Raw genomic sequence first — 13,569 nt, 5'->3', positions numbered from 1 at the left:
GCGCGCTCCTCTTTCACCAGGACGCTGTCAGAGTTGGGAAGTTTGGGGGTTATGAGCCAAAAGGTGCAGTGCAATCGCAGCAGTAACAGTCATTAAATGCGGTATATGTGTAGCCCGGCTTTAGATTAAAGATCATTAAAGTGATGTCCGACTGGGCTTGTTCTCTGGACTAACTTAGTTCAAGGATTTTGATATTCAGGACAAATCTCAGTGACACTTTGTAATAGCTAGACTTTTAATAGCCTTAATAAAGCATGAGGAACTACTTTATTTATGATGAAAAAACAGTTTATTAGGAATGAGTCAGGCTCAGTAACTGATCTTAAATAACAAAATCAACTTTTTGTTCATTATTATTAGTGTTTTCAGTATATTCAGTCATTTTGTAGCGCTACAAAACAAAATGAAACAAAACATAGACTACAGCCTCATGGATCATGACCAAAAGGGTTTAGGCTGAAGTAAAAAGTACTTATAATCCCTGACTCTTTTAAACAATGACAGAATTCCAAGAAAGAAAAGCAGCGTATGAACTGCAAGTTTGCATTGACAATTTCACTCACGACTTATTGTATATATAAGAGACAAAATATAAATTAATTAATTGTTAATATGAATCCAAAAAAACTAACATACATGGTTCAGCAGCATTAGTAAGTATTAGTAATAGAGTGATATTCATCAAATCAGCATTTCAAAAGGTTTTTGTTTTATTTCCTTTTTTCCTGAAGATTTTTCCCTTGATCACTTCAGGATGATTCGACTGTAGCAGGACAGGCCGGTGTAGGGAGGGTACAGCGTCTGGATTAAGGTGGAGCAGCATGGGTGACAGCGGGAGAGAGGGGAAATGAGGCGAAGCTGGCTCTCTTATCTGGAGAGCGGCACACTCAGCGGTACCTCAGGGGTCACAGAGGGGTCATGGGGGTCACCAGGCAGATGGGCCAACAGCAGGAAGTGACCTTGTGGACAGGAAGAGAGGAGGGACTGTGCCACTGCATTCTGGCACCAACACAGTCAGACAAAGGGAGGTCTACCAGGACTGCACAATGGATGCATACTCAGTACTACCACTTTCATAACCAGTACTGCCACTAAGTCTTTAACAGTATAACTGATTAAAGGGCCCATATTACTCAATTTTCTGATCTTTGTTGTAATGTTGTTTCCTCATCAAAAACAGACCTGGAGTTGTGTTTTGTTTCATTCACACATGTTTAACACACAAACCCTGCATGTTTTGCCTGAGCTCTTTTTTCAAACAGAAAAAAATGGTAATACAGGAAGACCTCCACTACATTTTTAAACTAGAATAATTTAGATGATTTCAGACCTGGAATTGCCAATTTGTGCTGAACTAAAGGTAAAAGGTAGTTGACTTGAATACTACCTCTACATGACAACACAAGGTGGAACAGAAAATTCTGAGCTTTGCAGATGTAGCCAGACTAATGATGCATGGTTACTCAAACATGTGTGAATGAAACAAAACACAACTCCTGGTATGTTTTTGAGGAGATAACATTATAACATGGCTTAAAGCTCAAGAGTCAATTTTGTATATCACCTTTAAGGAATAGAAATCAAGAAGGAAAAGAACTAATAATTACTAATTACTAATAAGTAATAATAAGTATAATTGTAATTGACTATAATTCCTGACAAACTCACTGTGTGTGTCAGCATGATGTATGTACAGAACACATGTGGTAGCGGTCAAAGAGGTCTTTGGCATGGTATAGCTACCACATCTGTGTCCCTTTGCCCCAGGGCAGATTTGGTTATAAAAGTAGCTTTCCAGTAACAGCATGTGGTCAGAGTAAATGAATAATGGACTAATGTAAAGCACATTAAGAGCAGGGCATTGCAGCATGTAGCAAAATCATTTTCCAGTTGTAAATGGCTATAAATAAGTTGTATAATTAATTGTTAAGACAGAAAGTACATACTCTATATTAAGTACACTGTGTATGTTTGTGATGTTAAACATAGCTACTACATGTCCCTGATATGGAGCAGCCCTAGTACCTATTGCATTGTATCCACCATTAACAAATGCAGACAAGACAGGCGCACTCTCCACACACTATAGGTGACATAAATAACTCGTGACATGTAGGAATATTTACGCTGTAAGCACATTGGGTAATGCTGAGAGCTGAGGCTGCCTGTCTCCTCTCTCCCTTGTCCTAGTTTTCCCCCTCCACACACACCCACAGTCAACAGTCCCTTTAAAACAGGAATATGCCCACAACCTCTTAGCCTCGCCACTCTTGTGTTCTGCTTGAATAAGCTGCAGAGCCTTAAGTGAAAGTGGTGAGTGTGTCCGAGGTAAGAAGCTAGACTGTTTATTCATTCAATCTGACTCAAACTTCTTTATAGGAAACTGCCCACATCTCTTATTGTCTCAGAGCATTTGAAATACAGCACCAAACACAAGAGTCATTTTATTTCATTACTTCAAAGTAATATGGTGTTGTGAATAATGTTGTATGGGGTCACATGGGGTTCTTAGTGATAGTTTTAAGTCATGGGAACAATGAGTGCAAACAAGATGGGAAAAACAAAATAATAATGAGTAAATTTTTATAGGTTTTATATTACACAAAATTGACTCTTGTGAGCTTTAAGCCATGTTATAATGTTGTTATCACCTTTACCTTTCATTCACACATGTTTGAGTAACTCTTTATTATTAGTCTGTCTACGTCTTGAAATCTCAAAATGCTCTGTTCCACCCTATAATGTCATGAAGTGGTAGTTTTCCTTTCCTTTTACCTTTTGTTCAGTAGAAATGGGAAATTCCAGTGCTGAAATGATCCAAATGATTATAATGAAGGTCTATGGAGTTTAAAAACACAGTGGAGCACTTGCTGTATCACCAGATACAAAGTGACAGAGTGTTTTTTTGTTTGAGAGAACTCAGCCTAAATTTGCAGAGTTTGTGTGTTCAACATGTGAGAAAGAAACAAAACTCCAGGCAAGTTTGTGATGAGGAAACAACATTATAATCAGAAAATAGTGTAATATAGGCAACTTTAAACCATATTTTTTCATCAAATGGTGCCATGGTCAACAAGTCAGACTTTTTAAGCTGAATGTAAAAACAAGAAGGAGCAGGAGTTGTGTTTGACCATGGACAAAAAGACAATATGTCTCCAGTAAGAGTGGAAGTGGCTACTCTGTACTACAGGTCCATGCTTATAGTGTTACCTTGAGCTGTTAATATTGTAAGATGGAAATATGATACATTAATCACTGCAATTTTAGAAACTTAATAGCTAATATATAAAATAAATGTGGTTAACTTCACAATTGAACTTCAGCGATAGTAACTTTTCCACAATATTCTAATCCACTGATATTAAGAGCTTTCTGGCTACATAATGATTCTCTTCATTTGCACCTCAAGGACAGAATAGGTGCAATCATGATTATGAGTTATGAGTTAATATCCACCCTCAGAGGACACTTCATCAAATCTAAAATTCATTCAATATTCTCCCATTAGGACTCACCCACCAACAAGCTGCTGTATGCCAAGGAGATCCCGGAGTACAAGAAGAGAGTGCAGTGGTATTACAATCAGATACAGGAGATGCCCCCTCTCAGCGAACAGGAGATGAACGCACATCTGGCAGAGGAGTCCAGGGTAAGTAATAAGTATAGACATTTTATTTTCTACATGCATTTTTTGTGTTCATTTTGTCGACTAAAATATTTCATCATAGTTTTTTGTCAATTTGGCACATGACTAAATAAATGAATTCAACTTAATCAATTACATAAATTTTCATCAACTAAAAACAGGTAATTTTAATCAACTTTAAGTACTTATATTTTTGTTGAATAATAAAAACTAAACATAAATGGGGCGGGACAAAACCCAATTTCCACAAGATCCAATGTCTCGCTGTCCCATCACTAATAAATGAATGAAGTGGAGACTACATCCAAGTTCCATTTTTCAATCTTAGAGCCCCTAACCAGACCATAAACAAACTCAACATGTCCCAGAAACAAAATACAATTAATCAAAATAAAGTTTAAATAAATATATCTGTGCATCAACTAAACCTCGAAGTTCCATAGTTTCAAAGCGTCTGTAAACATCTGATAGAGCCAAGTTGAAAATGTCACGTTTATTTCATTGTCATATTAAATAATGTAACTTTAATCCTGAAGGACAAAGGTGCACTACACACATTTTCTAGTGAAGGGTCTGCCAACTGTCTGTCTTCATAGAGATGTTATTGCTATGCCAAAACAAATTCCACCTTTCAATCTTAGAGCCTCTAACCAGACCATAAACAAACTCAAGATCCAAAGAATGTCCCATTAATCAAAAGTTTAAATAAATATATCAATGCACGAACCAAACATGTGCACTAAGAATTATAAATTAAACTTTCTCTTTAACTTTCTCTTGTAGAAATACAGAAATGAATTCAACACCAATCTAGCCGTGACAGAGATCTACAAATATGCCAAGAGATACCGAAACCAGGTAAGTTTTATCAATCTGAAATCTCTTATGTGATACAACGATGTGTCTTAACTGGCCTTTCACTTGCAACATCTCGGCTTGCACCCACAGCTGTATTAAGTTTCTCATCTGGGCATTGGGGCGTGACGTAGCAGCTCAGATTATCGTCTCTCTAACTCAGTGCCACTCAAGTATAGATGCTGGTGTGTTCGCACTGAAAACGTCATTATTTTTCTTTCTGTCTGTGTTTCTGAGAGGAGCTTTGTCTACGCTGTTCCCATCAGCTCAATGATCCTTTTCAACCCACATGTTCAGTTATAGCTTCTTTAGCAGAAGTACAAATATGATATAGGGTTTTGATAAGAGTTACCTTTCCTGACTCTTATATTTCACTTTTCTTGGTTTCTAACTGTATACAGGTTTGGAGCGTCTTTGGTATTCATTATTTTACTGAAGTAGAACATTCAAGTAGAACATGGATTTAGTTTTTGTTTTTTTTTGCATTGACTTTACCTCAGCTATAATGATTGCCACTTTTATCACTACTGCGACTGAGTTTAGTTTTCTAAAATGTTTCTAGATTTTAGCAAGTGTATGAATATAAGGTTTTAGAACATGCACTAAAATGCATGACGCACTACAAGTATTATAAGAGTGAAATCATCATATATTAAATTTCAACTCAGCACTCGGCTGCTTAATGTCAAGCCCCTGCTCTGCCCCAGATGCCCCTCCTCCAGTCGCTCTTGTGCTCTGTAGTTCTGTGACTATTCTCCAGAGAGGCTTAGTCAGTGGTGACTGTGCCTTAATAGAGAGCCCTCATGATAATACCATTTAGCTGCCTTCCTCTGTCAGGCTACTGTACAGACATGGGCCAGGGGCTTAGAGCCTGATTCACAGTGCTGTGTGAATGGGCCCTGATTGCCTATTCTCCCTGCCTCGACTCAGCTTTCTCTGCCTAGTAGCATGCAGCCGCTAAGAGCCCATAAATCCCACTGACACCATGACAACTATTGGGCCTGAAAAACACAGGGACGTGGGTTTGGTAAATAAGCGGTGAAGAGCTTTTGTGCTGTGGAGGCATGCGTGAAGAAGGCAAGAGGCTGGAGCACGTTTCACCCGCTCTCCTCGACGCTTGAATGCTCGACAGACACCAAAAGTACCCATTGTTTTGTGTTGTTGCATCAGGCTCGCTCCAAGGTTTTTTCCCATGGCTGATTTTTACCCTCTGGAGAGGGAGCCATGTTTGAAGTGTTTCTTATTGCAAATGAATTTGACAGTGAATGGTTCCATGCGTATGTCTGTGCTAAATAACCTCAGTGTGCCCCTCAAAATATCTGTAAACATCTGATACAATTTGAAAATGGTAGTTTATTTCATTGTCATGTTAGATAATGGCAATCCTTAGTCACTTCTAGTAGATGGTCTTCATAGAGATGTTACTACTATGCCAAAAAATGTTGCTCAGTACAAAATATGTCCCACAGTGCAATTATCTACGCCATGGAGAAAAAGCCAAGGCCAAGTTAGAGGTCAGATCTGTAGAGAGCCTATTCCACTCGCAGGAAGTATAGAGGTATTTTTGAGAAATAAAAAGATAGTTTGGACATTAAATGCCATACTTTGTCTCCATGGGGATATTATTGCTTTGCCTGGAATATTCTAAAGAGGTGGACTCTCTACCTCAAAAGTTACATAATCCATCTTTATATAAACAAGCACAATAATCAAGGTTTACCTCTTTTGCTTTTGTTTATTCGCTTATTAAAGCCAAATCAAATGCCATTTTTTGGAGTAATTTCACTTTTCTTTCTATATGACAGATGAATAAATACATTCTTTTTTGTTTCTCAAGGTTGTGAACGCTTTGGAGGCCAACCCCACAGCCCGCCGCACACAGCTTCACCATAAGTTTGAACAGGTCATCGCTTTAGTGGAAGACAACATCTACGAATGCTGCAGTGAAGCTTGAAATCTCATCTCTGTCTCTCTCTGAGCTAAGACCAACTTCCTCCTCCTCTTCTCCAAGCGGATCGTTGGGAATGTTGGCCACTGAGGGATTAGCCTTTTTCTAAGTGTCATTATTATTCCCAGCTCTCCACCGCCACAGACTTTAATAGTGTGAAAAGCAACGGAAGGACATGGTATAAAACTGCCTCACTAGCATCATCTATTAGTGAGGTGTACGCCGTTTTCACATACGGGGAGTCATTTCTTTTGCCAAATCTTTTCCAGTGAAAGTAGCAGATAAAATGCCCGTTTCGCTTGACTGTCAAATCAGAGGAGTTTGAAGATGCTATTTCTGGATGTCTTTAGCGTTGCTGGGACCTAAAGCCCTGGTGGCAAAACGCACTGAGCCCTTCTTACAGGGAATGAGCCAATGATGCACTGTACTGTAATATAATGTCTATAGCAATATTTATAGATGTGTTATAACTTTGAAGTGGTCTATCAGGATCAGAGAAGGACCTTGACAAACTCCTCCCATCTCCTAAAACCTGCAATGTTCTCAGGTGTGACTGCTGACGATTTTCATTTCCATAGGTGCTTTAAAATGCAATACTGTGCAAAAGTTTTAGCAAGGTCAAGAATTCTATACGTATTTATTTTTCTTTAATTAAAATGTTCCGATAGAGCAGTAATGTGCCAAGGACCAAATTTTTACTATCAGTGTTAATGGAACTAGCTTCACTTAATCATATGAACTCATTTGTTTTGGTTGATTTTTTTACCATCAGTAAAGAAAATGGTTATACCGCTGAACTTTAAGATCTTCGTATCCTGGTCTGAGCTCTTTACCATTGCAAGATAGGACTAGTGCCATGGCAGTGGCCTTGAATGCATCTGTCTCCTTTTGATTTGTAACTATGTATGTACTTTTGAACACTGACACACATTTGTTAGTCATTTCAGCCTGCTTTAAAGGTCCTATATCGCGTAAAATTGACTGTTTTAGCTTTAAGCCATGTTATAATGTTGTTGCCTCATCAAAAACAGACCTGGAGTTGTGTTTTTTTGTTTCATTCACACATGGTTTATTCACCTGTCTGTCTGTTGCATCTCGAGATGTCATGTAGTGGTAGTTTTCAAGTTAACTTAGACTTACTTAGACTTAGACTTAGACTTAGACAAACGTAATTGATCCAAAAGGAAATTATTTGCACACAGTAGCTCACATATCACAAAGAGCGAAAATATAAATGGTAATAATAAATTCTAAAGTAGTAGCATAAAGATATCAAGAGACAGGTGATGAAATAACTTAACAAATAACATAACAAGTCAAAATAAAATAGAAAAATAAGTAATACAATATAAAATAACAGCTTTACACAAGCGGTATTAACAGCTCCTTTTACCTTTTGTTTTGTAGAGATAGGCAATTCCAGGGTTGGAATTATCCAAATCATTCTAGTGAAGGTGTATGCAGTTTAAAAACACAGTGAATGTTCCTGTATCACCACATGACATCACAAGTTGAAACAGTTTCAGTTTCAGAAGCCTAAATATGCAGGGTTTGTGATTTAGTTAAACGTGTGAATGGAGCAGTGTATGTTTTTGATGAAGAAACACCATTAGAACATAGATCAGAAAATAGTGTAATATGGGCCCTTTAAATCCCACTCTAAGACTTTTACACAGTATTTTTATATTAAGTGTGCTTTGCAGGTTGATGATGGGGTTCGGAGGAGGAGGGAATGAATAGTAATCAATCATTCGCGTGTGGGCATAGACCCTCACTGAAATGTATGAGTCTGGATGTGATGTGGTTCAATGGGACGAGCTGCATTTGTCATGTGTTAATCCATGTTAAACAAGCGAAAATCATCTCGGATTAAAGGTACACGATGTAACTTTTCTGGTAGAGGGTCCACCACCTGCTTGACTCTGTGTAGATATTATAGTTTTTTCATGGAATGTTCTATGATGGGATAATGAATCTTAGTTAAATGAAGTTAAATTAAATCTATGGGATTTAATTTAAGTATCTCCATGGAGTCAAGCAGGTCAAGTTACATCACCAGGCCAAGTTACAGGTCAGATCTGTGGATAAGTGGGCCCGCTCACAGTAAGAATACAAGCCTTCGCAGTAGTTTTGAGAAATAAAAACACCTATAAATGAATAAATGTTTAATTAATTAAATGTTTATTAATTAATTGTTTAATGCAATACTGTGGCGCATCCCAGGCAAAGCATTACCATCTTCATGAGGCAACCAGCTGATAGACCCTCCACCAGGAAAGTTACACAGTGCGCCTTTAAAAATCACAAGAGGGAATTTTTCATAATTATATGGAAATAATGTGAGGTCAATATAATCTGAAGAGAGGATGTTTATTGTGACACCAAATGACTTGTCAAAGTTTGTGAAATAAATTATAGTATTTAGGATTTTAACCTGTCCCAGCCTGACAGTGTTTTTTTTTTTTTTTTTTTTTTTTTTTTTTTTTAAGTACCGGAGCTCCTGTCATGTCCAAAATGCATTAAAGGAGGGCAATTTTTTAACCACATTTGAAAACCATTAAGCTCTCTCTCCTGTCATCCTTAAGCTAACAGAGCTGGAGCATCTGGAACTTCTCAGACTCACTCGTAAATGCAGAAAGGGGAAGGTCGCATTGTTGATGTTTAGCCTTTTTTATTGAGGGAAACACAGAACAACGTCTACAATATACCTTAGGCAAGTCTTTAATACAAACAAAGGAAAGAATAGTCACCTTCAATACCAAATAAAACTCACACATGTGCTCCAGACATGTAAACAGTTGCACTCTGTTGTAGGAGGCTCCTTCCTCCAGTAGAGGTGCTGTTCTTGTTCATCACTTTAAGCCCACACCCATTTGGGAAGAGATTTTCAACATTTTTGTATCTAACTAGTCACAGCTAATCATTATTATTAAATGTAAACTACAAGCAACTACAGGCTAGCATTGTAATGTACTAAAACTCTTAGTACACACAAATCACAAAATATGTCAAGAATTTTCTTCCCATGATACTTGACTGAAGTATTGTTTATTAAGTTTTCTGTAATGCAGTTTCATGGGGCTGTGTGCTCTTTGTGGCAGTCCCAACTCTGGGTGTGTCACAGAAAAAAAAAAAAAAAACATTAAAAAGGGATGTGACCGGATGATTGGCTGTTACTGAATTAAATTTTATTTTTACCATAAGCCATAATGATCACAATAGCTAAACAAGATTGAAATATTTCGATGACAATACTAAATCTACATAATGAATGAGATTTCACTACTCAAATAAATAAACATTTTAATTTAGTGAAGTGTTTTGGGCTCACAATACATTCAAAGAAAAGGAAGAATAAAATTACTTTGATAAATTAAAGGATTAAGTTTCAATGGTAGTGGGAGATTTGGATGGTGTTCAGCTGGATGGGCACCAGGACTACACCCCTTATGTTCCTGGGTTAAACTCTTTGAAGCCAACTGAACACTTCCCATGATTAAACGAATGGAAAATCTGCATGCTGGTTTTGTCAGTATGTCCCACCAAATGTGCAGTAGTGCCACTGAGAGGACTTGCAGAGGTAAGTCGAGAGGATTGGCCAAAAGAGGGCGGTGCTGCCAGGCTCTAGGAGGGTACAGTAGGTCCCATGTGCTCAAGACAGATGGGAAGTGGAGGGGCGAAGGGGGGTCAGGCGGGGGTCACCTGACTGGAGGACACTGAGGAAGTCTGGGTCTTAGAAACAGTTGTGCCAGCGTCCTCTTCAGCGAAAGGGTTCCTTCCCCAGCACACAGTGGTGATCATACAGTTTCTGAACTGTGAAATAGAGCAGAGGATTAAAAATGAAGATGAGACACATGTCTTTTTTTTTGTAATTAGACTAAATTTGCCAGTGTAGCCACAGCAGGGAGTAAAACCCACTGTACTATGAGATTCCAATTCCCTTGACATGTGAAGGGGTTATAGAAGGAGCTACAATATGAAAGATTTATCAAATATCAAACAAATTACCACACACTTGAAAAATGGCAGAAAAGGGAAAAGCGGCGCATAGTATTGAGCATAGTATTGATTTAAATAATACTTTTCTGTACCAAAAGGCTTTTATGGCTAGTCACCTTATTGAAGGGTTGACAGAATTTTTATTTATTTTATTTTTTTTTACAAAATTGCAAAAGTTGTCTGTTTTGTACAAGCAAAACATGTGTCTTCAGTCAGGAAATAATCATTGCTTTTTTAAGACAATTTTCAAGCCAACATTTCCACTTTGTATACAAACCCTTAAAATACATTTGACAGCATATGTACCTGTTTGTTGAGGAGGATGTAAATTATTGGGTTGTATAGGGCAGAACTTTTGGCAAAGAAAGCAGGAGCAGTCATGATTCCAGGTCCAAACTCGGTTCCCTGGTTGGCGAAGATGTACCAGGCCACAGTGGCATAGGGCACCCAACACACCAGGAAAGAGATGACCATGGCCACCACCATCCGGGTGACCTCCCTCTCTGCCCTCTGGGTGGTTTCAGACTCCTGCTGTTGGGCTGCAGCCTGAAACACATTAACCATTTGTCTGTTTGGTAAGAGAAATCATTCTTTTTAACAACGCTTCAGAAAACTCAGTACTACAGTAGCATTTTAAAGGTGTAATGTGAATGTTCCACAGTATGGCATTTAAGTCATCTGACTTGCATTAATTCAATTACAGGTCTTTTATTGTTCAGAATTACTTTAAAAAAACATGCATCTGTACTGTGAGTGGGCTCCCTCTCCACAAATCGGATTTGTAACTTGGCCTAGTGGTATCACATATTTGTTTTTATGGAGCTGCATAAGTTTAATGCCATACTGTGGAACATCTTGATGGAGACAAGCAGATGGTGGACCCTCCACCAGAAAACAAACACAGTGCACCTTTAAATTACCTAATCTGAGGTCTAAACTATAACTAAAACAAAAAGGATATTACCAAATGCCCCCTGACAGAAAAACAGAAAACATTAAAGAACAAATTGATTTAGAGAAGAGCCTAATTGATGGTGCTCTGAAACTATCATGAATACATTCTTCTGCTGCACAAAATGCCTGACCTGACCAGTCAACAACGCTCGCTTATACAAAGGTTGTCAAAGTGAATCGAGCCCCACAGTTACTGGGTTAGACTCCTGTCACTCACAACTCAAAAGATAAAAGCAGAATATGAATGAATAATCACATAACAAATACGTCCAATAGAGAAATGCAAACAAGGGCAAAAGATCAATGGCCAGATCTATCATTAGACATTAGCATTGATCAGGAGCAGGTGTAATAGTCATCACAGAGGCAACTTTGTTATACGCCATTATTGATTTCAAACAGGACCAGAGCGTCATTTGTCAATGTTAATGACAGTAACACAAAGAATACACAAACATGTCCTGGCAATATGTATAATAAATGATAATGATGATGGTATTAAGATGACATAAGAGCAGACAGACTGGCTTTCAGCCGGAGGGCCAGGCCCTAAGCTGTGGTCTGCCCTTCTCAAGTGTCCTTGAGCCACTAAATCCTTTACATCTCCAGAGACTGTGCTTAGAGATGGCCCTAACCTTCATGCGAAAGGGAACAAGGTAAAGTATATATATTTATTTATCTACCAACAAGGATAAACAAAGATCAGATTCTCCATTATTAATATTGCATCAGGCACAGAGAGAGGGGCTTCCTACCGCGCGCACGGTGCAGAGGAGGCGACCATAGCAGAAGAAAATGATGATAAGAGGAATGGAGAAGTGCAGGATGAACATATAGATGACGAATGAGGTGTTGTTGATCTCGGGCTTCGGAGTATAGTAGTCTATCCCACAGGAGCACTGCATACCCTCAGGGATGTACCTGCACCAACCAGCACATTAATAACAGCTCTTTCAGAACATAACATGATGACTGTGTTGTCTGCAGCTTTTTATAGCAATGCAAAGCAAGCAGAACAATTCCCCCAGGTTTTGATTATCGTAAAATCATATGTGGCCCTGTTTTAGCATGAAAGAGGGCACATACCGGGACCATCCAAGCAGAGGTGGGCAAGCACAAGTCAGAGCCATTATCCAGGTGAAGGCCAGGCCGGCCACAGCATGCTTCTCTCCAAAGCGGAAGTTGGCCATTGGCTTGCAAACCACAATGTAGCGCTCAATGGCCAAAACCACAAGCGACCACAGGGCAATCTCTCCTGTAAAATGAGATCAATTAGACCAAATGTCTCTGTCCATTACTCGTACAATACACATGTAGGCCAGAGCCTAACACACAACATCCAATTGCTGAAATAGAAAAGGAGCCATGAATACATTTCAAACATATTGCTTTCATACTCTTACCTCCTAGTGTGGCAAAGAATCCCTCGATGTTGCACCCTGTGACCCCCAAGGAGAAGTACCCATGCAGAGAGGTGTAAAATGTGACAGTAAAGCCACCCACCACCATGAAGAGGTCTGCCACAGCAAGGTTCAGCAGCACATAATTCAGCGGTGTCCGCAATTTCTTGTGTTTGACAGTAACAGTCAGAGTGAGGAAGTTGATAGGAAAGGCGGTGATCATGAGAAAGAACATGTAGGCTGCTAAAAGTGAGTATTTCCAGGGCTCAGCCAGGTAGTACTGCGGATACTCGAATGGGCTGCGCACTACCCCAGTCTTATTAGACATGGGCACGTAGAAGTTGGGCCCCTCTGTGCCATTCATCGCTGCAGGTGATAGGAGCTGAAATGTCCTCTAAGATGCTGACAGTGAAGGAAAAGAGCAAAGTCTTTTCAAAAAACTACCAGCGTCCCGGCATGCAGCTGCCGAGGAAAAGCACGAGGATGGATGGCTCTGGTGATAGAGAGATGTGCAGTGCAGTCCCCAGGAGGGAGCAGCACCTTTTAACAGGAGGCCGGATTAGGAACATCTACGAAGTAAAGTGTTAGCATAGATGGTATTAGAGACTCTCAGCCTCCCTGCACACACACATAAAGCTTTTAGTCTTATGTTATGGCAAGCATTCTGAAGGTCAGAGGTTATGGTCATAACGATATACCATTGTATATCATCACTGATTGCTGTAAAACTAAAAATCTATCATGAACATGTTTAGCTAGTGAAGAGG

General features: G+C 39.1%; 2 protein-coding genes across 2 annotated transcripts in view; one reads left to right on the top strand and one right to left on the bottom strand.

The window, feature by feature from the left end:
* The window catches only part of plxnd1 (plexin D1), a 150,697-nt gene extending 141,811 nt beyond the window's left edge, over positions 1–8,886 (top strand). The window contains exons 34-36 of the mRNA XM_055165785.1: positions 3,509–3,649; positions 4,430–4,504; positions 6,339–8,886. Coding sequence (XP_055021760.1) covers positions 3,509–3,649; positions 4,430–4,504; positions 6,339–6,455 — 333 coding nt within the window. The 3' untranslated portion in view covers positions 6,456–8,886. The remainder of the gene's footprint in view (positions 1–3,508; positions 3,650–4,429; positions 4,505–6,338) is intronic.
* Positions 8,887–10,136: 1,250 nt separating this feature from the next.
* Positions 10,137–13,166, bottom strand: LOC110158101 (rhodopsin). The gene is made up of 5 exons (XM_055165966.1): positions 12,806–13,166; positions 12,489–12,657; positions 12,158–12,323; positions 10,755–10,994; positions 10,137–10,262 (listed from the first exon to the last, which is right to left on the bottom strand). Exons 1-5 carry the CDS (start codon positions 13,164–13,166, stop codon positions 10,137–10,139), a joined length of 1,062 nt encoding a protein of 353 aa, XP_055021941.1.
* Positions 13,167–13,569: the final 403 nt, after the last annotated feature.

The sequence above is a fragment of the Boleophthalmus pectinirostris genome, unplaced genomic scaffold (assembly GCF_026225935.1).
Source record: "Boleophthalmus pectinirostris isolate CB_2022bp ecotype Guang Dong unplaced genomic scaffold, ASM2622593v1 HiC_scaffold_8, whole genome shotgun sequence".
NCBI lineage: Eukaryota > Metazoa > Chordata > Actinopteri > Gobiiformes > Gobiidae > Boleophthalmus > Boleophthalmus pectinirostris.
The sequence above is the reverse complement of the archived record's forward strand: the minus strand, read 5'-3'. Positions and strand labels throughout refer to the sequence as shown.